Source organism: Melozone crissalis, unplaced genomic scaffold (assembly GCF_028551555.1).
Source record: "Melozone crissalis strain CALT ecotype California unplaced genomic scaffold, PUWL_Pcris_2 ptg000013l_1, whole genome shotgun sequence".
NCBI classification, from domain to species: domain Eukaryota; kingdom Metazoa; phylum Chordata; class Aves; order Passeriformes; family Passerellidae; genus Melozone; species Melozone crissalis.
This window is the reverse complement of record NW_026535791.1, coordinates 32916192-32941731: the sequence shown is the minus strand read 5'-3', so window position 1 is coordinate 32941731 and position 25540 is coordinate 32916192. Positions and strand designations below refer to the sequence as shown.

General features: G+C 36.9%; 1 protein-coding gene across 8 annotated transcripts in view; it reads right to left on the bottom strand.

The window, feature by feature from the left end:
* Positions 1-25540, bottom strand: part of GPC5 (glypican 5) — a 588801-nt gene that overhangs the window by 478947 nt on the left and 84314 nt on the right. For all 8 annotated transcript variants that reach the window (XM_054271913.1, XM_054271916.1, XM_054271915.1 and 5 more), the window contains one exon: positions 17001-17695. In XM_054271913.1, coding sequence (XP_054127888.1) covers positions 17001-17695 — 695 coding nt within the window. The remainder of the gene's footprint in view (positions 1-17000; positions 17696-25540) is intronic.

Genomic DNA, 25540 nt, shown 5'->3' with positions numbered 1-25540 from the left:
AAGTGTGTAAGAAAGTCACTATGTATTTTATTGATTGTGCTGCTTTTTCCCATAAGGAAGTGTATTTTTCTGTAGACTGTACCAGAATCCTCTGAGAATGATGTGTTGTGAACAACAGCACATTTCCATTTTTTCTGTAATGCATCCCAACCACATTTTTAATATACATTGAACTTTGTGCCTTCTTTCAGGGCTGATGAATTATTATGGTATGTTCAGCCCAGCTACACAAAGATACAGTGAACAGTTAGCATGCTGGAAACTTGCATTACAACATTGAAAGATGTTAAGGCAGTGACCCAAGATGTAAATTTAGTGATATTGGACCACAGATGCTGAAAATGTCAAGGAATTTTATGTCCGGCTTTCTGATCAAGACGTCAACAGATAAAAAATCACATGAAGTCTCATTTTCTTCTTTGTAAAACATGATACTGGGCATTTTGTATGACATAGGACATCACATCCATAGCTCATTACTCTTCCTAGTCATTGAATACAACATTAGGCATATACATATATTTATTTAATAAGAAATAGTTATGCTTGTAATCACATCTGATAAGATATATTAAGCAGGCTGAACAGCATGCATTTGTGTAAGCTGGCACAGGTGAAAAACTGATACTGTACGTGACCCAAAAACTTGGTAGTCATTAGGCAGTCAACTTTTAGAGAGAACAGGGAGAGAGGAGATCAGTGTGGCCTCTAAGGCAGATATCCAGTCTTGAAGCAGAAACATATTCAAAATGCTGCCATGTGAAGGAAGGAGTGTGTATGCTACCCAACAAGGATTATTGTTTCCTATTTTATATTCCCACATGTAAGAACAGAGACAGCAAATAAATCTCATTTTCAGGTCATCATCATGCATTAAAGAGAGAAATGCAAGTCTTACAGACCATCTTTCCAACTAAGAACTCCTGTAGAGCTAGTTAAGAAATACATTTAAAATTTAAAATAGAATAAACACATTTAATTTTAATGAGTTTGTTGGCATACGTGTTGTATGTGGTAATAATGAAAGATTCACTTAATGCACTTGCTTAGGTCAGTGAAAAGAAGAATCAGCATTATTGCTACATAAGAACTAGTGTTCTCCTTATGATTTGAAATTGAAGTTGAAAGTGAGTAGTCCTTTTAGGGTGTGATTCACATGTCACAACCCAGGCAGCCAAGTTATAGTTTAGACCCCCTTCAAATGACATGCCTGAATTTACCTCTGGAGGTATGACTGATGTCCTTTAAGGGATTACACTCTGAACATCACTTGAGGCATGCATCTCAATGTTTCTTCTTAGAGGCAGTGTCTCTCTGGACAGCATCTTACTACATTCCTTCTTGTCTTCAAATTCAGTTTCAAACCTACTTCACTCTATTTCTCTCAGTACTTCTTCCTCAAACACATTAAAGCTTACTCCAGCAGCTTAACTGGACTCCCCATTTTCCCCCCTTGCAAGTCTCTACACCTTTTCTATGCTTCATGCATCCTTATGCAAGTTTGCTCCTTCAGTGCCAGCCTCTGCAGCAGCTTATCACAACAGCCCCCCCTATGCCAATAGAATGGAGATATACCAGAGACACAAAATTTTTCCATCCTTTTATTTTTCTCACTTTTATCATATTCTTTTATGCTCACTGATGTGACACAGGGAGCATTATGCTTATGATCAGCTTATGACAAAGCAACTGATTGACTGAGTTGCCTCAGTTCCAGATTCCCATACACTCTTCAGCTACTCTGTCTTACCAAAAATAAAAATAAGGTTTAACAGAGAGTGAGAGTCAGATCCAGATGTTTGGGAAGGAGTCAGATCCAGATGTTTTGCCTCCTGACAGGCCTGGGTCAAGTGTGTGGGGTGCTATGGGTCTCAGGTTCCTTGCGCATCTGAACAAAGCACCTTTGCTGCCCAGGCAGCCGCAGAGCCTGACTGCAGGGTGAGAGCCTGTGGGGAGAGGAAAAACAGGGTGGAGGTGACCTGCTGGCTAATGCAGCCCCTGAGCAGATGAGTAACAGACCTTCAGGTCAATGGAAAAAAAAAAAAAAAAAAAAAAAAAAAAAAAAAAAAAAAAGGAAGACAAAAATAGATAAATTAGCTCCACCTATAGTAAACTGAAAAAACCTCATATACATTCACCTTCACTAGGAAAACAAGAGAATCCACAGCTCTCTGTGTTTCTTGAATTTACAGTAAAGTCTCATTATATTTTGCTCTGGATAAAATGAAAAAAAAAAAAGAAAATCAATAATTTTTACAGTCATAGTGCCTTGGAATATGGATGATACTTGTTTTACACATGCTTTACATAGACAGTTGTTTCAAAATACTGTCTTACAGCCTTTCTCTGCTCTCTTTGAGTCAATGTCTCAAGAAATGCATTTGCAACAGTAGGAAATCTGCATTCACTGATACATGTAAATACAAAATCTTTCTTAAAAAGTAATCTTGGGTAAACTTTATGCATAAAAATAACATTAAAAACCAGTAATTATCTGAAATGCCTTCTTAAGATCTTATTTTTCCCCGGTGTTGAAAAATTCTGAAAATTGTAATAAAAAGAATTTGCACAACACCACATACACCTCTGCCATTCTCACAAAGATATGCATGACAGTAATCATACTGCTGAGAACTCAGTTCTGTTAATGAGGGCAGCAGCACAAAATTCACTCTTTAGCAGTCACTTCTTATTCAGACACAGTTTCTGAAGGATGAGCTACTTCAGCATTTACAATGGTGATGTCAGCATCTCTGTAACCTTTCTCATATCTGTGATATTTAAACCTCTGGGACCACTGCCTTTGCGTGGTGTTGGTTCCTCTTTCTGTGTTTGGTTACACCACGCTCATATTGCTCACCCAGCCGAACCCAGCCTGGGGTTTTTTAACTGTTCAGTAGTATCTGTCACTTCTATGTCATTAACTTAATGTGCATAACAAATTTACTTTTGCCTCCCTCACTAGCCTAGTCTTCATCATCACCTTGTTTCTGCAGTGAACTTGTGCATATGAAAATGTCATGTACTCTTGCCTTGCCTTCAGGTGCCTGTTCTGTCTGTGAGCCAAATAATTTATAACTCATCCCAGTACAGGGCTAATGACAGTCTAAAAACCAGAAAAATACAATTCTCATAATAATTTCTGCTTTATATTTATTTTTTAATGCTGTCTTTATATGTACAGGAAGAAGTACATGTGATAAGCATAACACCAGCTCGTCATATTTCTTGTGCTTTCTGAAGGACTTCAACTATATTCATTAGCTACATTGTTTCCTAATTTTTAGTCTTTGGACTGCAAAATTAACATTCCAATTGAGAAATCATTCAGTGCTATTATTGCCAGTCTTGAGAGACTGGAATCATAAGTTTGAGAGAAGAGCAATGCTCTCACTACCCTACTGAACTAATAAATGACCATTTTGCAGCAATATCAGGTCAGAATCTATTCTTACAATCTTCCAGTGCCACTGAAATGGGATTTCCTCTGAATGTTTCCAAAAACTGAGCATTTTTCTTGGCTTCAAAAACAAGAGAGTGTGAAAAACGATCCTCAAAGGGGATGAAAATAGAAAAGTGAAACTGAAAAATCATCAGAAAAATAATTCAGTGAGATACCTCTCACTGAATTTCAGGGAGACTTAAAGATTTCCACAAAATTTTAAAGCAGGCAAGCCTCAGCAACTTTCTAGGATTTTTTCTCTCCTTTTTTTTTTCCTTTTTTGAAATATTCTTAAATACCACACAATATTTAAGGGCATAAAAAGAAACCTCTGAAAATTATAAAACTCCTGATTTTCACAGTTCAGACAAACCTATTGTCATTATAGTCAGCATGCTATTATTACACACAATTTGTATGCCACAGTATGATGACTGAGTTAATTAAAAGCTCTCGTAATAACCACGCAGTTAAATTGCAATTAGTGCCACACATGAACTTTATGGCAGTTTGATTTTCCTTGGTGTGATTCCTTAGAATGCCTACTTATGATTACTCACAGTTTGGAAAACTGGAGCATTATAAACCTTTGTATTTAAACAGGACTGCACAATAATGGGAGCATCATAGCAACAATGGTCAGGCACTGTTCTTTAAGTTCAGACACTCAATATGTGAAATGTGTCACATTCTTTATTTCAGTTTTGGTTTGTGCCTTTTGCTCTTTTTTCCCACTACACAAATGGTTCTTTCTGACCTCAGCATTTCTACTGAAATTATTTTACATCAAATGACTGAAGCAAACAATGCACAGTCCTGTGATACACTTCAAACTAGATTTACCAAGTCTCAGCAGACTCAAATTTTAAATACCTGCATGGACTATGGTTACACTGATGCCCTGAAGGTTTGTGAGACAGGATCAATCTAGTAAACACCTAACACATACTCCATTTACAGGAAATCACAGAGATATATACATACATGTATCAAAAACTTACAGTGCTTGCTAAATTAAAAAAAAAAAAATGCAAGAGTTAAAAAAAACCCTTTAAATAAAGGAAAGGGCAGTTTTCAGACTCCTGATTCTGACACCCAGCCAGATCTGAGTAAAAGACCAAGGGGTTTTGTACCCAGAGAGGTGTCTTCTCCCCTGTCGCTCAATGCACAGCACAGTCTGACTAGCTATGCCATAATCTGATTTTATTTATTGCATGTTTTAGCTAGTGATTAGTCTAGTGGTTTTCAATTCTAACTGTCAGATCAGAAACTTGCCATATTCCTTACAGTTAAATCCCCTCAAACACTCGTGAGCAAATGGACAGCTGAAATCTAACAACCCCCAAATAAAATTTTATTTTCTGTTCTACAAATACAAAACAAATACTTTCTTCTAGAAATAGATTCTTGATGAGTTGCCAGCATTTCCAGCACCAGATTACTAATCAAAAATACCAAAGATTTTGATCAAGGAAAATAATGCATTAAACTGTTATAGTTTCCCTGGTTTGTTTCATTTCAATTAAACCACAGGAGGGAGCATCAGTATTTCAGTGTTCCCAAGCACTTCATCAGCATTCTGTTAGTTTGGGGGGTTTTAGGGTTGGTTTTTTGGGTTTTTTTTTTTTTTGTTTTTTTTTTTTTTTGTGGTTTTTTTTTGCTTGTAACAGTTGCTCTTTTAAGCTCAAACTTCTGTTTCAAAGAAAAATGCATTTTTATATATGAGAAGGTGCACATGGCACGGGAGATTAAAGTATTCCCAATTGAGACAAAATCCAAGGTTTTGAAAACAAGAGAGCAAGCATGAGGTAATACACATCTGCTTTTCCTTCAGAACAGGACAAATGTTAATATGCAACCATTAATGTCAGGAGAGACTGGTGAAATACCACGTTTGCAACCCAGGAAAACCATGAAGAAATTCTGTATTATTTTCTTTGCTTTCTTTCCAAATTTTATCTTCTTATTCGGTGACTACTTGACTCTAATAATATGTCTCAAACACAGGAAAATAAGCAAGTTCTGAAGTTACATTGGGAAATTACAAAATTCATACCTACGCTTAAGCATTTTACAGAATTTGCAGGAGAAGTCCATGACAAGTGAGGAGGAAAACATTGTGAACAAAAGCCTAGAGAGTTAGACACTTAGAATAATACCTGCTAAAATTACTAAACAATTTAGAATCCCCTGTAAGACAAATCTCAAATAGACTTGCCAGCTAATGATATTTTCCAAGAAATTTTATTCAAAATTGAAATTGAAATTTCAGGTGATACACAATAATGTGCAGCTATAATTTTTCAAGAAAGATAGAGTTGGAAGTGGTTTCAAGCTCAAAAAGGACAAATCCAATTCAAAGAAAACTTGTGAAATATAAGAGTTTGTCTCACACCCAAGCAGGTGGTATTGAGGAAAAATAAATGTAACCTGCAGATGTACAGAATGCACACTCACCAGCAAGGCAGTGGTAGCCTCCTCAAGGAAAAAAATGAAAGGACTACAAGTTGGAAATAAAATCAAAGTAATTTTCCGTGATATATAAATTGAAGTACAACTTGGAGATACTGAACTAATAATTCCACTTGGTTTGGCACCATGCAGCACCACTGCCATGCGGAAATGTCCCATCCCTGGAAGTATTCAAGGCCAGGCTGGATTGGACCTTGAACATCTGGTCTGGTGGAAAGAGCCCCTGTCCATGGCAGGGGAGTGGAACCAGATGATCTTTAAAGTTCCTTGCAATGCAAACCATTCTGTGAGTCCACAAAATCTTCAGTCAAGACCAGGCAAAGAGACAAAAATGCAAAGACTTTGCTAACCAGCTTTTTATAATCAGATTTTTTTCATATGATTTTGTAAAAGACTGCTGTTCAAGCTGTTGGATTCTAGGAGTCACAGTTCCCAACTTTCACATGACTGAGATACATTTCCTCCTCCTACTACTACATTTATCAAAATCAGTAATCCTGTCCAAGTTCTTGAGAGCTCTGTTCTCATATCTTATCAATGTTTAATTATCTCTGCTTTCCTTCATAATTTTGCATGTTGGGGATTGCAAAATGAAATCCAAGAGCCCATTAAATATGATCCACTTAATATACTTTTAATTTGTGTCTTCTGGTCTTTAATCACTAAAATTGTAAATGGTTTTAATTCTGTTGCTCCATTCATGAGGGACTAACACTCAGCAAGTCTGGCAGTAAAAATAGTTTCTCCTCCTGAATGGAGCTGGAAGGGAAGGAAATTATTTTTTCTTTTTTTTACTTTAAACGACTTAATGTCAGGGGAAATCCAAATGTTCTCAGCCAAGTTACCCTGTAGCCAGAACACAGCACTGCCAGTTCAAACTCTTCAAAGGCAGTTCAACAAAAACTGCTTCTTCTGAGAGGCTGCCAGCTCTCTCGATCCAAGTCTGCTTCAGTGGATGCCAAGGTGTTCCATTTATGTTCAGTGAAAACACTCTGTGGTTCTCCTCCCAAAAACAATTATATAAAACCAGCAGTAGCCCTTTCCAAAGATCAGCTGCCTGTGTGTAGTTTGACTGATTTATTTGTGCTTTCTTGTGGTTCAATTATACTTTATTTCTCCATATTTCTGCGTGCCCAGCAAATACAGCTCTCACACAGAGGGCTAACATTGTGCTGTCTTGTAGGACACAGGCAGAATTGTTCTTTAAATCTAGGTCTAAAATTATCCACAGTCACCTGTGTAAACCAAAAGAAATTCAGTAGAAGTGCAATTGTCAATGAAAGCAGAACTGGGGGTCTATAACCTTTATCAGGCACATAACTCACTTAAAACAAAAAATACATTTCAATTTATAATACATAAAGAATTAGTGAAAGCAAAGCAAGCTGACTGTATCTGCACAACATGTTTACACTTTATTGCAGGTTGCTATTTACATTCCAAAATTGTAAAGAGCAGAGCAGTTTTGTTAGCAAAATTACATAACAAAAGTATGTAGGCTAATAAAAATCGTGTTCACTTAAATTAACAGTCGTAATACATTATTTCATTTAGCATTAGACATTGTCAATAACTCTTTCTATAACTGGAGGGTCACCTTTTCATGATAACAAGAACCAAAAAACATCAGAAAAAAAAGGAGGGAAAAAACCCCTATCTAGTTAGTATTTCAGAGAATCTACACATTTCTTCTCCATTCCAAATTGCAGCTTACAAGATCAATGCTTCTGCTTGCTATATCTGTACATTAAGCGTTTCAATGCCTCCTCACTCTCTTCTTTGTACCTGGGAAAAACAGTTTTCCTTGAAGATCTTTTGTAATGTACAAGACAGTCACTTATTCATATATGTTGATATCATTTCAGGGACCAAAATAGTCCAGAAAGCTCATTTGCTTCAAAATCCTTGGATTTGCCCTGAAAAAGGTTTTTCCCTTACAAAGAACTGGTAGCAATTTAAAGGCCAACTGAGATACTAGAAGTCTGGCCAGCTCAGTACATCTCTATGAAGTTCCTCTGTTTCACAATGAAAAACAAAGAGCAGAGAAAAAACACATACACAGCTTACAGAAAGGATTGTTAGTGCTCTTCTTTACACTTGTCCATGCCTTCTACTCAGCTTTGGAGAAGGAGTGGAAAATCTCCTTCCTTCTCTTTTTGCAAATATGAAGAATCAGACTGCAGTACTTTCAGTCTCTGAGAGAATCTTTCTCACCTTCAGTCCAAGTGCCCAGTATCACATTGAGGCAAACCTGACATTGTGCCAAAGCACAGTTAGATGTCTATCATATCACCTAAACCCAGACCATGATGGCAGCCCAGACTGCTTACTCCACATTTTTCAGACCTCTGAGTGCCCTCTGACCAGTACATAGAAAGTGAAAAGCCATTTCAGATGTGTGCATTTTGCCCAAATTTTAGTAATCTTCTGTTACTAAAAAAGATAAAAAAGGAAAGGTCCTTTTTTAAAGATCATACACTTTCCTGACATACCAGATCTAAATCTTTTTTAAAAAATGCAGCAAAATTGAACAATTTAACAAGTTTCAAGTAATTTCAAATTGTGAAGTGGGTTCATTTAAAACACATTAAATCCAAATGCATAATGCATGCCATGATCTACTCCTACATTATTTACTTGGCAGTCTAGATTGAACAAATCTCATGTAAACCTGCACCACTCAGCATTGCTTGCCAAAGCCATGCATGTGTGTTGATAACTGGGTTGGACTTTGCTAAGAGCGAAGGCTCACCCAGCTGCTCTCTCACTTGCTCTCCTCTAAAGAACAAGGGGAGAGAAATAAGAAGAAAAAGCTTGTGGGTTGAGATTAAGACAAGCAGATCACTCACCAATTAATGTCATGGCCAAAACAGCCTCAGTTTGGGGAAGACTAATTAATATACTGCAAATTAAAAAGATATTACAATGGTGGAAAACAAAGTTCAGACTAGGAACACCCTCTTCCTATCTTCTCTCTTCTTCATCTCAAGGTAAATCTCATTCCTTCACTTCCAGCTCTTCTGCTACCCCTCAGTCCCCCAGGTAGTGCAGGGGGCTCAGAGACTCGGGATTGTTGTCAGTGCACCCAAAGCCCATACAAGTAACTTCACCATGGGAGAGAAAGAGGAGGAATCTGGGCAATTCAGCAAATGAATTTTAAAAAAGCACTTTTCACAAAAGTGTGAGACATGAAATTGACACTGTATTTGAACGTCTTCTCACTGAAGGTGAGAAATATGTCCCCTGTCATTTCCATTAAAAATTAGAAAAAAAAGAAGAGTCATAGAAAAGGATGTACCTTGAAAGTGGGACCAAAAGCTGAGATACCACATATTTAAATTCTGAGAAGCTAAGGAACATAGCAACTGATTTTGTTTAGACAGTTGTGGTTTTGTGGTTTCATGGTTTCATGTTCTGCTATTATGTTTTAAAATTTCTTGATGAAAACAAGTGCTTCCAGTGTTTGCCACACATCTCCCAGTGTATCACAAACCTTAAAATAAAAGACAACAAGTGGATGTCCAGCAATGTGTAAATATTTTGTCTTTCCAATTTGTCTTTCCAATTTGTATTTGAGTACAAAGTCTGGATATATCAAAGGAGCAGATAACCCCATTTCTCCACAATGTGCACTTAACTATGCATGTATTATTGCCTCTGCCAATATTCTGTGCATGATTTCAAGGCCTGTTTCTACACATTAGAAAAAAAGTAGAACAACTGCACTGTAAAAGGACACTAGTTCTGAGGATTATCCAGCAACATTAGGCATAGAACTGCCATTCCAACACACAAAATGCTCTGAGTTGTGATTGCCAGGATTTTTATGTTAGATGTTGTAGCAGGTATCTTCTTGTTATTGGATAAACACTGATTTCAGTGATCAAAAAAATCAGCGTATGGACTTGTAGTAATATATAGTGTGTGGTATAAATGCCAGAAATAACAGGAATACTCCAGACCTCAGTAAACGCAAGCTGCTGAAATATATAGAATGGATGGATCAAAAAAAAAAAAAGATGGGAAGGGCTGTCCAATTGCTAAGTATGTTCAGGTAGGAATAAAGTCTACTATTTAATGACAACAACTTTTCATTAGGTAGAAACAAGCTATAAACACTTTATTTGGTGATTTTCACTTTGTTTTCAAAGTTCTCCATTCTCTTTTCTGATGAACAAAACCCAGCTTAGCTTCAGAAGAAAACTTTTTAAAAGATGCAAGGAGCTTTTCCATGCATTATGAAACAATGGAGAAGTGAAATACACCACTAGAAGAATCTGAATTTGATGGAGGTCACAAGTGCAATAGGCTTACTTCAGGTTACATTTAAGAAATGACATATATATAAAAATATGTCCTACTGTGTCATACAAGCAGCACAGTTTTTCACAGCTATGGCTGGATGCATATCTGAATGGAGAGAAAGGGAAGGTGATGGTCTTAATTCTGTGTTAGCTGAAGCAGGAATCTTCTTTTCGAACACAATTGTATTAGACTTTAAATCCAATTACTTTTCAGCAGTTTTCACAAATCAGTTTCTATTGATCTTGTGAAGTAATTTAAAGTCATCAATGTATCAAGTAATTTAAATTCAGCAAAGTTATGATGGCACAGTCATGTGCCAAAAGCATTATGCAGAATTCCACCATTTTATTCCAAAATCTGAAAATTATAAGGGTTTGGGTTTTTTTGGTCTTTTTTTAAGTATGAAAGAAATTTATGGCAAGCGGCTCACTTGGGGGTTGTCTTTTACAAATTGGTAATGGGAACACACACTCAGTGAAAGTTAAAGGAGTACAAGGCTAAGTCCATATTAGGTTGATTTAGTGACAGGAACAATATAATTAATTTTCCCACAATGTCAAATTTAGGTAGTATCTGTCCAAGCTCTAAATCAAAGCTCATTTTTCCTCCACAGCTTAGCACCAATACCTCCACTTCTCTTGAGAACCAAAGTACTACAGTTGAATGGTAGCTTGGCTACCATTTCCTCTGAGAACCTTCAGGCTATCGCTCCAATAGTCTCAAATTTTATCATCCTGTTGTGGGGAATTCTATCCACACTTAGGGATTGTATAAAGAGCAATTCATTCTTTTGCTTTGACCAAAGATCTGTGAAACAAATAGACACTGCATACAGACTTGTGAGGATTCAGTTTTAGCAACATGCTTGCATGGCAATGCTCACCAGCCACAAGATGAAGCCAGTGCACTATAGGAACACCATGAACAGGACATGTTCCTGCCCTGTCCATGATTCTTCATGCTGGTCCTATCCCACCACAGCTACTGAGTGAAAGATGGCTGGCTCCTCAATAAGAATATTCCCCTGATGCAACCCCCTTCGAAACCATTTCACAGAATCAGATTTATTTAGGAGGAATTTTTTGAGGTCGTATAGTCTAACATCCCTATTCAATCAGGGTTAGATACAGCTGGTTGTCCAGGTTCATATCTAGTTGGGTTATTAATATTTCCTAAGATTGAAACTCCAAAACCTCTCTGGACAACCCATTCCATTGTGATTTCATGGGTTATGATGGCTGCCCATTGCCTATTGTCCAGCCAGTGAGCAAGGCTGAAAATAGTTTGGCTTTTTCCTCTTCAGTGGCTTATACCATGTATTTATACACATTGATAAGATTCCTCCGGAGCCTCTTCGTCTCCAGGCTCAGCAGCCCCATATACGGGATACCTCTATATATATATCTCAGCCTTTCCATGTATGGAAGATGCTTCAGTCTCATATTCATCTTTGTGGCTGGCCTCACTTCAGTCACTCCGTAACTTTCTCATACTGGGCAGCCCAGAACTGGACAGAGCACTTTAGATGGGGTCTCAGCAGTGCTGAGAAGGGATGGATCACCTCCCTCAAACTGCTGGCAGCACTTTTCCTAATGAAACCCAGGAGGCTGGTAGCGTTCTTTACTGTACAGGCGCATTTCTCATGTTCAGCTTGGTGTCCTCCAGGAGCCTCATGCCCTTTCTTCCAAAGCTGCTTCCCAGTCAGTCAGCCTCCAGCAGCTGTTGATGCATGGGGTTACTCCTCCCCAGGTACAAGACTTTTCCCTTTGTTGAACTTCATCAGATTCCCCTCAGGTCAATTCTTTAATCTGTTCCTCTGAATGGCACAATCATTTGGTGTATCAGCTGCTCCTCCCAGTGTTGTTCTGTCGGCAAACTTGCCGAGGGTAAACTGTTCCATCACCCCATCCATTAATGAAGACATTAAAGAGTATCTGCCCCAGTATCAACTCCTGGGGGTCAGAGCACTAATGACTTGCCTCAGCTGTGCTACTGGTGACAATCCTTTGGGCCCAGCCACCCATCCATTTTTCAGTCTTCCTCACTGTGCATTTTGACAGTTTATACTTAAGAATGTTGTAGGAGACAGTCTCAAAGGCTTTGGTAAATTTGTAGACATCATCCAATGCCCTATCCATATCCTGTCAATCTGGCTGTCCTATTAAGGATGACAAGTAGGTTAACTATTACTCCAAATCAACTTTTTCTCCATTTGTTTGGAATATAGTTTCTAGGATTAGTTACTCCATCACCTTTCCTGGGATGGAGGTAAGGCTGACTAACCTGTATTTCTCTGTCTCATCCTTTTTACTCTCTTTAAAGATATCACTTTATTATAGCAATTCTGGCTGTTTATAGCTAGTCAATTCCAGCAAAAATAACTAGGAAGAAAAATAGGGCTCGAAATAAAGTCTATTAAATTCTTCTTTCTGCTAGCATTCTATGTCCCAACAAAGACCTTGCTTTCTTTCCAATATTAGACAGCTGATAAAAAAAAAAAAAAAAACAAGACAAAAGTCTCTCTTAATAGAATATAATTATGCCTATTCTTTAGAAGACACATAACTTAGATATTCTTCCAGGATTAGACTGAGAAGAACAGACTTGAGAGCTTCCACAATATTTAGATATATTGATATTTTTGTTGTGTACAACTGTTTGAAAATTTCTCAGAACATAGTGAAGACACAGCATTTTTGAAAATCCCATTCTGAATTTATGTAGGCTTTTATTACATAGAAAAAATACATACAAGAATTTTACCAAACCGTTAGCACAGATTCCTCACTTTCAAAATATGGAAATGCCAGAGTTTTTGTGATCTTTTTTTTGTGTTTCTGATTCCCACATTTTTATATGCATATGTATCTTTTAGTATCATGGTCACATACTTCGTTTTCCTTCAGATCCCAAAATCATCAGTGCTCAGAATAGCCAATGAACAACTAATCAATATTCTTTTTCATCTCTTTTTATTCAATATTAAACTCAGACACCATTGATCTTTTGGGAATCAAGAACAAAACTCATATGCAAATTTTGCAGGGAAGATTCAACTATAAAGCCCTGTGAATTTTAGCTTCCCCTTTTCTCCTTTTCCTTTCCCCTTTTCCTTCATCTTTTGCCTGACCTCAGACCCACTTCCCCTTCTCTCAGGTCCTCTGTTTGCTCCACTCCAATGAACCTCTCCCTTGTGGGTCACCCAATGCGTGGCAGCACAAGTCCTCAAACAGCAAAACGAAACTCTAGCTAAGAGCACAGACACTCCCTCAGCCAGCCTGGCTTTCAGCTGCCAGGGCAGCAGGCACAGAGACAAAAGGGGTGGGAACAGAGAGCTGAGGATGGTGCCAGAGCAGGACTTGGGCAATCCAGGGTGACACTGGATTAAACTGCTGTTGAATCACACTGTAAGTGACAGTGGAGTGTGTCTTCCATGGCCTGGGGTGGTGACATCAATCCATACATAAAGGGAGTGGGAAAATGCTCCTGTGCTGGGGATAGTAGCCTCCATCCACACCAAAACTGTGTAGAACTTGCTGAAATACCTCTTTGTCCTTCTATCTTAACACTGACAGTGGTTTCAATAACAGAATGGGGGTGACATTAAACAATTTATTATAACTTGTAAAAAAACTTCCATGGATTTTCTGTTAGCTTGGTTTTTGGTTTGTTGTGGTATTTTGGTTTGGGGATTTTGACATGTGTGTAAGGCTTAAATGTGCTATAAAGTTCTTGTGCATTCATCAGGCTGTACAGTGCCCTCCACAGGATTTCTTTGGCTGTACACAAGTTCAGAGACCAGCATGAGGCAACTCAGGCTGAGCACAAAAGAAGCACAGGATGAGTCTTCCAGCTGCTCTGTAACAATGGGCACTTCAAGCTGTAATCCAGAGTGTAAGAACCACATAACCCCTTCTTCAGATTATCCTAAAAATACAACTGTTCTTGTTTTGCATGGTGCAGCTCTCTTAAACTCCTATTACACTGTATCTGCACGAGCATTCACACAGATGTTTGCTAAAAAATTTCTGTTCCATCTAAAAAGCATAGGGTACACTATGCATTGAGCAATATATGGAGATATATAGACTTCAGGAACAGAAGTGGTATTAAATATATGACAATATGTAGGTGTAAAAATACAGAAACACATGAATAGTTGCACAGCCCACACATCTCCACTACATTCTGCAGAACAGCATCAAATAATGCACAGGTATCGAGATGATGAACAGATGCTGCACTTATTTGTCAGTCAGCAGAGCTGTGGGAGGCAGAATTAAAGGCAATTTTGAAACAGTAACAAGAAAGTGAAAGATAAATTCCAGATGGACACAGAGTTGGCACTGCTCTGCTGACCCAAGCAGAAAATGGAACAATCTGTAAATTACTAGAAAAAGAGTTTTGTAAAAGGAAGCCATGCTATATAGGCATTAGTGTTCTTTCCACATCACACAGAGCTTAGAGCATGAATATACATCAGATTTAAATACTCCTGCAAAGTGTTAGAAAAAATCCTTTACATATGGTTATTTACACAAACAGCAATGAATGAATAAAAAGAGTGCACAGCTACATGTATCATTAGGCAGGATACTCTATGGATTCTAATATTAACACTTGCATAATTATATATGAAACTTCCAAACATTCAATTTTTTTTCTCTGTTCGCTTCTTTAAAACTCACAAAAAGTAATGAAATTCTCTTTTAAAAGTGCAGACTGCTGCGTGCCTAAGCAAACCATTATTTGCTTGCTCATAATCATCTTTTCCCTGTTGGTTAGAGTCACTGATGCATTAATTGCTTATCAAAACCTGAAACAGTTCATGAGTCACTCTGAAGATAAAATAAATATTAATGAGCCCATTTCAATGAAATTCCCATCCTCTGCCTCTTAAAGCTGAAATACTATATTTATTACATGCCAGAGTTAAGTCTTGATACCTAATAAATGGGAAAATATGAAATATGCTGACTAGATAACCATGTTTCAAGGGATCACACTGCATTATAGTCTTATTTGACCAAATTAGTGATCAAAGAAAGAAAGGACTGGTCAATTACAACAGAAATTAAGTGAAAGAGATGTCTAGGTCTGGTGCAGTTGGAGTCAAAAATGAAGTATGTGGGTTTTGAAGCTGGGAAATGCTTCTATTATCAGACGATTTTAACATAGCCTTAGTAAACACATGATCTTCAAACAAACAGACTGGCAACAAATATCATTACAAATAAAATTTTAGAAATTCTTTACATAGAACTTTTAGAAATTTCTTACACTGAATGAAGGATGGGGAGAGGGAAGCCATGCAGTTTTCAGGAATATCAAATTAAAGCACTATATTTTGGATCAATATGGAATTTTCATTAAGCAAAAACACTAAGTGGAGGGCTCTTCACCCATTTAAAATTCAGTGAAATATATACTATTTTGCACTGTAAAAACTGTCATTTGGAAAACATGAGTGCGCTGAGAGATTTTTAAGTCTGGGCCAATGATAACTTACTGTTATCAATTTTCAACTTACTGTTGAAAATCCAAGTCTAAAACTTTTCAAATTAAATGACATAGGATGAAGTAGGAAACACAAGTCCTTCCCTTGAACCTTTACTTGCTTGTTCTAGCTTGTTCCTGGAAATGGTAGGCAACAAAGATCCCAAAGAAATCAAAGGAACAACAGGTTATTTCCCTAAAAGGCAACTGTAGGTCTGAAATAACTTGGGAATTGGAGAGACATCAGTGAACCACTTTTGAGTCAAAATGTTAGTGAAAAACCCTTTTACAAAAAAAATGACAGCTTTTCTCAAGAAGTTGAGCAGCAGGATATTACGGCTCATGAAGCTGGCTGGTATAAAGCTGATATAGTGGGAAATCTGAAGAAATTAACCCTGCTATTCACAGATTACAGCAGGATAAAGAACCCATTTTATCTGGGTTTTAGTAAGAAATGAAGACACCTCTATTTCTGATATTAGGCTAAGCTGTTTATTGTCAGAGGTCATGTCAGCTGCTGAACAGAAGACACAGCTTTAACTTCAGCTAATCAGTTTTGAGGCATCCTAGAAGCGCTCCTGGCACCTCAGCTGATGTCACAGTACAGGGACACCCAGACACCCTCTTTAGGGTGTACTAGAAAACTAAAGACGTCTCCCCAAACCAAGCTATCCAATCCAGTACTTAATACAGAATATGCCACTGTCAGTGAAGTCTGCATGTAATAATACAAGAAAAAATGTGGATTAAATATAATACAGGAAAAATTTGGATTTTGGTAGTTACCCTCATAAATTAGCATATATACTAGCTTTTTTCCCCTAAAGTGGAGTTAAATAGTGTCCACTTTCCATAACAGTATCCTAAAATTCTTAACACATTCACAGCTAACAGAGCTCTCACACAATTTTTTTTTCTCTTAATTGTAAGATAGGACTTATTTCATGTTCCAAATGAACTGTGCTGCTTCCTCTGAAATATTCCAATTTCCAAGATTATGGAAATAATATATGCAAAGTCATAGGTTCTTTAAGGCAGGCCAGAGCTATCTAAAATAAGGATTGTTTACATTTATCATAACGTGCACATAAGATAATAATCAAACAATTTTCTTATGTTCATGAAAAGTATCTTTTGTGCTCCCAGAAACTGCTTAGTCAAATAAAGCTGAACTCAGATACAAATGTGTACCCCACCACAAAAATGGCCAAACAAATAACAGCTATCAGTGACACCTTTCCTACTTTCGTGTTTGCCCTGAGTGTGGATAAAACCAGCGTCTTACCTGCTCAGATACCTCTGGCCCGTTGATCCGAGCCTGTACCAGAGCGTCGTGGACGAGGGAATGGAAGTTCAGCAGCACGTGCTCGACGCTGTGTGCTCCACTCAGGGCTCCTGAGAGCTGCTCCAGGGCCTGGATGTAGCCCTGCCAGTGGAGATCAACTTCTGCTAGGTGGGCCAGGCAGCCCCGGAGGATGTTGAGGCAGTAGCCCAGGCAGGGCTTGCTCAGCGTCAGCCCCTGGCAGTGGGGGCAGTACTGCATCCTCAGCAAAGCCCTGCTGCACTCTCTGGAGAAGGGCAGGTGGTCTGTCGTGTTGATCACTTCAACCCCCAGGTTCAGAGCCTGCAAGAACCTCCGGCTGGGTAAGAGTGATCGTCCCATCTGCCCTACGGCCTTTCTGGGAACGCTGCCAAAGGGCCTGATGTCTCTTCTCGCCGCTCGGAGGCACTCCGCGTACTCCAGGGAAATGTCAGTCGGACCAGGGTTAATCACATGGTTGTACACTACTGGAAACAGGGTGTCAAAGAATCTATTCACAGATTCCTCTGTGCTGGCATCTGTGCCAAATAGGAAGAGCCCAACATCTGTGAAAAACTCCTGCACGTGCACAGCAGCCTCAGCAGCCATGTTTCTATACGCATTGCAGAAAAGTGTGCTGGTGTAATTCTCAGCCAGTCTGATGAGCATTTCAAAGGTTTCTGCAATAAATCAATCAATCAATCAATCATTGTTTTTAAGGTTTTAAAAAAAAGAAATTAGAGTAAGAACATAAAACAATTATATTAGGACAATTTACATATATCACAAAGTAATTTTTGCGTTAGAATTTTTGAGGAGACAAACTTCGCACAAACTACAACAACTGTCAATCCTATATAGGGAAGCACTTTACATGTAATGTTACAACACAATTAATAATCCATATTTTCTTTGCAGGTTGCACTAAACACAACTTAACAAAAATATATAACAGGAAATAATTGTAAACTGAGTAATTAAGTTACAAAATACAGAAAAGTCCTATTGTATCTGTCTATGCATATAAACACATGAGCTCTCATCTCACGACTCAATCTGCAATGAGAGCTGAATGCCATTCCTCTTACCATCCTAAATGGATGGGCAAAATTAACATTAAACAATATAAACAACTGTTCAATTCTATTAAAACTTAATAACTCTTAAAGATCAGCTTTTATTTTGTGTCTTCCAGAGGAAGCAGTTGTTCCAAACACACATAAGAACATGATTTTAAGCAGTGTTGTTTCGTCTGGCAATTGGTATGGTCAAGAACTGCTTTCCTCAGGAACTGATGGATAATCCCTTGCTGAGCCTCAAAAACTGGATAATGAATAAAGCCTGAATGGACAAACTTGCATTTCACACTTTAGATGGTAATCCTTAAATACACTGAGTAGTGTTTAATAAAGCAGTTTAAGTATACTGGAAAAATATCCTCTTCTGACTTGATCTATGATTTGCAGGTAAGGAAAAACATCAGCTTTCAAAACAGAAAAAGAATGTTTACATTGAGGAATTCCCTAGATCTGCCTGAGAAGGTTGCACTTTAGGGAAGGCAATGAAGCAATATATGGATGAAAAAGAAATTTGGCTTAGAGTTGAGAACAGAAACACAGAAAGACATATTACAAATATTAACCCATTTTATACACTGAATGGCTACAGCTCAGTAACTTTTATTTCAAGTTTTACAAGTTTTCATGTATTTTTTTTCCCATTCATTTTTAAATAAGACTGTAAAAATAAAGTAAGGAAAAGCATGAAGTACAGTTAATACTGTCCAAACAGTGATGTTAAATACAGGCAGAATCAAATAGTGTGAAATCATGTCAAGCAATTTCTGAAACAATCTGAAGTCTGCTGGTCAGTCACTGACTGAAAAGTATAGTAGAAAAACCAGAATAAATGTAAAAAAGACAAGACTGGCTACCACATATTTTACAAATATCTATGCATAAGAGCCTTATATTATGATAAAGTGTTTGTTCCATTCAGGTCAGTGAAAGGATTCTTGCTGACTGCAGAGAGTTTGAAATTGCATGCCTTGTGAAAAGATCACATATACTTTGTATTCAGTCCGTCTTTTCTCCAATAAAAGAGAGATACATGCTTCTAAATCACAATCATTCCTCCGCTATCTGTAAGTCTTAGTTTCGTATTTCACGCCACTCTTAAATTGAATTTGCTGTTCTCTTTTCTATTCTTCTAGCATTCACACACGTAAGAAAAAAGTGTTGACAGCTCACAGTAAGGAGTCAGAAAGAGCATCTCACTTGTGTGGTTTTTTGGGGTTTTTTTTTATTGCTATGTCACATACATATGTGAACTTCCCCTTAAGTGAATTTCACTACAATCATTCATAGATGCCAAATTCATAATGTCAAAGAGACAATGCCAAAAATCAAAGAGATTAATTTGTTTCAAAAGTCATACTCCTAAAGTCAGTACCCTTTATGAAGCTAGGTTCCCACCAATGGAGACCTATTCAACACAGAAAAGCCTCTTGGGTTTAGTCTGTGAGAAAACATGCAGAAGTGCCAGCTGAGTACCTCTGCAGCTCCCAACACCTCCACCAGCCCCTCACACCTCATCCCTGAGCTATGGGAGACCCATTTCCTTCTGGAGCAGACAAGGAGGCACAACAACTCAGGGCAGATTAAACTGATCAAGATGCCCACTTTAAGGCACCTGAACCAAGGATGAGATCTCCACCAGCTGTACAGGCAGTTTGGACACCCAGATCCCACGAAGGCAGGAGTACATAGGAAACTAAATTACAGCCCGACATTATTAAATATCTAACTGTAATATATCTCATTTTTACTGGGGGAAATAAGGAATGCAAAGAACAAGCAGGCCTACCAGAGAAATTTTATTTAGTCGCCTAAGAGTGTTTGATAGCATTTTTAATGGTAGATGCCATTTTTATTTGCCTGTCTAAAAGGTCATTTGTGTTCTGCAGGTCTTGTGTCATATCTGTAGGCTCTTTATTATAAACATTCTGCATTTGAAATGATACTAGATGGCTGTGCTGAGACCACTGAACTAAATGCTAGGTAACTAGTTATCACAGACTTGACAACCCTTTATATAAAATCCTGGAGCAGCCTAGAAGAGCAAAGACCAAAAAAATGAAGTAAAATTGATTCTAGGTTTAGATGGCTTAAAATAATAAAATGTGAAGAAAATTAAATCTTTTTTTATTATTACTTTCCTAGATGGAAACCATAAAATCTGTGATCTAAATGTCTGTTACAATCCATGGCTGCAGTATCCTATTACCAGCACAAATATTAGTTGAAAGAATAAATCATGCTGCATGTGGACAATCAATAGATTTTACAATGTGGTCTAAACAATAACAAATCTTCAATACTGAACTATATTTCTGGTGCCTCAGCGACCCCCCGATGAATGAGCACAATAAGCAACTACATAATTTACTGACTATTTCTGCCTTTCTAAATAGAATGTGATGATACTGGCCACTTGTGTTTACAATTCTGCATCATGCTTTTAATTGTCATTTTATGATTTCTTACAGAATTCGTTATTTTTTTTTTTTTCTACTGGCACATTTTCTACTCTATAACCATGGCTATTTCAGAGATTTGTATTGCTCTCAGCAAATTTGCTGACAGACAGCAAATCACACCTATGTTTACTTTCAATATTGAATAGCTCCTGTGAATACCTTACGATGGCAATCTATGTCATTAACAGCACATTCTGAAACTTCAGTGACAAGTCCAGTTATACTGGTTCAATACTGCAAACTGTAGCAGTGTGTTTATCGTTTAAATCTCTGGGCTGAGACTAATATAATCAGCATTAATTACTCAGCAACATAGCAGTAGTGATGACTTTTCAATCAGTATAAATGTAATACATATAAAATACATTTTAAGTATAACTAAGATGAGCTAGACAAGCTCTTTCTATTGTTAACAAATGAGTTTTAATCTTCAGGGTCAGTGTCTCTTATCTCCATAATTTATGAGATCATCATATTAACTGCTATACAATATCCTATAGCTATTTTGTGTAACCCTACTATTAATAATGTCTAGTTTTTACACAGATGACATGTCAATTTTGTTTTTCTTTGGTGACAATTAAAACAATTGTTTGTACATTCCTAAATCAAATTTCAGGGCTGTCAATATTTTAACCAATTCTTTTTTTTTAAGAACAGTAGTATTCCTCTTCCTGATTTTACTAAGAAAAAAACATGAGGCTAAGAAATTTATAGATGAGAACTTGTTTGTTTTATGTATAGCATTTTTTCAGCTGATACTTCATATCAGTACATATACATTATTTTTTTATACTAGTGTGTTTAACAAAGTGATTACAAAGTGATGTAAAAATAACTATCAGGTCAGTGCTTTAAAGGGTTTGCTCTCTTCCTTTAGCCTTTCAGTTCCTTGGAGCCATGGGTAGTTCTAAATTACAAAGAAGTTCCAAGGTATCAATTAGTCCAGTGGATAATTGGGTTTAAAATAAAAATCAGAAGTATACACATGACTTGTTTACTAGAACAAAGAGAATTATTCCAGTTTTTTATTCCTGGACATTAATCATATTTAATGGAAATACTGCATAGAATGAAGTAGAATTTGGATTAGGTTTAAACCAGCCCTGTTCTCATCCATAATAGTTTTGGCAAAGTGTCTTTATACTATAGGTTCCTTAGAAACCTATAGTATAATTTGAAATACATTTCTATTTGCTGTTATAAAACAACTACATTTTTTAAATTTTACCCTTTCTTTACACAGGTGTTCTATAAGTCTGCTAAATGAGAAAATGCATGGTTCTAAATGCTGAGCACTACCTTTTGAAGTACATATGGTACATAATGCAGACATAGTCTAATAAATTAAAAATCCAGTATTAGTAGTGGTCCAACAAGTTGTGAAGTCTTATAATTTGGCAATAATTCACCAGCCTAAATTACATATTATAAATTAATTCATATTTAGGGTAACAGATAGAACTCAATAAATTATAACCAGAGAGGTTAAAAATCCATCCTTGATTTATGACATTGTATTTAGCAAGACTGCCTTTCACAGTAGAGAGGAGATCCAAAATTGATGAGCCTGGACTATCCAAAGGGTCAGCCCATAATATACAGGAATCAAGAACTAAATCCAAGCAAACCTGGAAAACCTACAAATGTTATAAACTTATTATGATTTTACAAAATTCTATGGGAAAATATTGCCAGCTGCCATTGATGTTTGGTGATCTTGTAGGTTTTCCTTCTGTGTATGGGTAGCACAAATAAACCAGAAGCATCATACTCCCTCTTTTAAAGATTTATAGTGCAATCAAATGTACTTTGCATGCACTGTCCTTCCAGAGTCACAACAAATGTCTCAGGTACAAGTTACAGCCAGGTAAGCAAAAGGCCTTCAAAAGTTATGAAAAAAAATAGTGGAGAAGAAATTAATCCACACAGCATTACATTAATTCTATCTTTTTTTTAAATACATCAAACAGAGAACTATGGAGAGCTGGAAAATTCAGTGTATTTATTCCTATTTAGCAAGTGACAGATATAATGCAAAATCCCTGAATCATTTAGAATATCAGAAAACTGAGCTGGAAGAATCATGTCTTCAAGACATATAAATGAATTATAAAGAATGAACTCATTAGGGCATTACCCGTGAAGGTTATATGGGAGAGAGATCAATAGGCTAAGTGACAGTCAAACAGATTTGGGACTCACTGAAAATGCTCCTCATTAACACAAATTTCAAATTAATCCATTTCAAAGACTGCAGACTCACCAATGAAGTCAGTAAGAAAACAGGTAAAACAGATGAAACCTGTAACATAACCAACTTTGTGTTGCCAAAGGACAGCGATGCACCTCGGGCTTTTATAGCTCAAAGTACTCAGACTTCAGAGTTTGCCAGGTCTTTTCTGGTCTTGAATTTAATTTAGCTGTCTTTGAGAAAAACACAAACATTCAACAAACTTGAATTAGAATTGGTTGACCATTGCCTAAGTTGCTCTGTGTTCAGTGGCATATTATTGATATACTCAAGGAGTTTCCTACATATCCTGTGATTTGGAGTTTGGTTTAGTCATACTGTATTCTCTTTAGCTGGAGCTTGTGTTGAGGATTTTTTCTTAGCATCAGGACACAAGGAAGTTGGCATAGGACAGCTTTAGTTGGAATATTAATAGGAATTAGCAATCATACATAATCATACATAATTCAGGCTATAAGCATTATTTACACTAAAAAGAACTGTTGCACTTTGAAATGAAATAGCAAATTGTCTCAAATCCATATGTAACGTGTGTTCTTCTTTTTTCCCCCCAAAGAAATTGTGAGAACTCATAAGAAACTCATTCCCAAGTCAACCAATACATAGAATGTAGAGAAATGTCCAAAGCCAGGTAAGATGAATTTCACTCATTTTCGTGCTTCATCTTTTCACTAGTCTGAACTGGTAAGTGTACTTCTCATTCTTGTTTTATAATCAACTCAGTATCATAACGCAGTGTTAATTTTTCCTGACTAAACCTGACACAAACTATTTTGCTATGTAGAATTTGCTTTCTAAATCAGCAAATTCAGGTGTGTTTTCCTTTCCTTCTCCATCTTCTCAGGTATGCACTTGAGAAACAGCCCTACAATGGAAAAGGTCAAGTTACAGTGATTTGACATGATGATCCAAATCTTGTCATTTGCTTGGGGGTTTTTGGCAGGTTTTTTGTCTGTTTGCTTGTTTTTGTTGGGGGTTTTTGTTTGTTTTTGGTTTTGGGGGATTTTGCTGGTTTTGTTTTTTGTTTTGGTTTTTGTTGTTGTTTTGTTTTCCAATAAAATGGTGGAATAAATTTACTTTTTATCCAGTTCTTTGGAGTTACATTAATTTTTTTATGACTTAATGGAAATCATCACAATTGATTCAGAAGATTATTTTTGAACTTTTCAGTGAAACTTGCTGCTGTGGATTTTAAAATATCTAGCCTTTGAATTTGTTATTTAACACATTCCTAAGTCACAACTGGAATATAAAGTATTTAATCTTACCTCGACAGATCATGTTTTAATACTGAATGTCTATCACATGAATGAAAGAATGAATGAATAATGCAAGGTTACCATTTTATCTAGTTATAAGCAATGATTCCACTTTTCTCTCAAAACTGTTCTGTCCTTTACTTTTCAGTCTGGTGTCATCCTTTTAATAGTGCTGACTATGGAACCATTCATCTTGTCATTTTGGAAGCAACATGAGCAGATTGTTTTCTATGGTGCCAGGAGAGAAATAACTAGCAATTAACAGAGCTCAACCAAACCATTTTCTTTTCCTCTTGAATTCTGCTTGCGTTCTCTCGGATTTTGCATTGCACTCAAGGCAATACTTTCCCAGAGGAAATATTTCCAAATTCTGAATAGATTGCTTACTGCTGTGGAACCAAATATGCTCAGAGTTGCAAGCAGGGCATTCCAGGGAATCAGAGCTTTAAAACTGGTATCTTATAACAAAATTGTTTGGAAATATTTTAACGTAAACTGCCGTGCATGGTTTGCAAAAGGACATTAAATTGATATCGATTTAGGATAACCATTTTTACACATTTGCCATAATAAATAAGGACTGCAAGTAATCTTGGATGTATGAAAACGGTATTATTCAGAATTTATACCAGGATGATGTTGAGATAGGAGGGCGAGAAAATTAACAGATTAGAAAGATAAATTCATTTCATATAATTTTCAAACTATATATATGTGAGTTAAGAAGCACTTCTAAGGCATGATTCATCTTTCTGACTACTTTAGACTGAGATGAAGTGCTCACTGGAAGCGCTTGTTCCTCTCACTTTTACTATAAAGGGATGTGACACTGAAGCCCTAAGATTTTTGTAGGGAACTGGCATAAAGAGAAGTGTCCTTAAACATAATTCAGTACTGCAATTTATACAAATAAAGAGCTTAGATGATCAAGCTTCTATCAAGTGGTCTTAACGGTAGATAAATTACAAACTTCTTATGTATTTATGCAAATCTTTTTTTTCCTCTTCATACCTGTAATCTGCTTTTCTTAGAATGAAATATATGGTTGGTTCCAGGGAGCTGCTGAAGCATTATGTCTATACATGCTACCTTTACAGGAATTAATTATTTGGGAATCACAGAGAAATTGCACTTGAAAAGAAAAAACAACTTCATGAAGATTTCCATAAAGCTACGATGATGACAGACATCAGATGAAGCTTTTGTCTTTCTGTCTAAAAGTTTAAAACCTGACTTTCTAATTATTTTTTCAATTTTCCCAGTGTTATGGTGACAATACTCACTCATCTTCAGTAAGCTGGGGGGGGTATACAAATTAAAGTGAAATGTCAATCAGGTTCTAGCACATGCAACACTATGGATCAACATTTCTTGCACATCAAACAAGTAAATATATTCATTTTGTATCACTGATTATTTAATCTCACAGTTTTTTTCTAAGTGTTGATTGAGATTTGGTGAATTCCTGCATCTG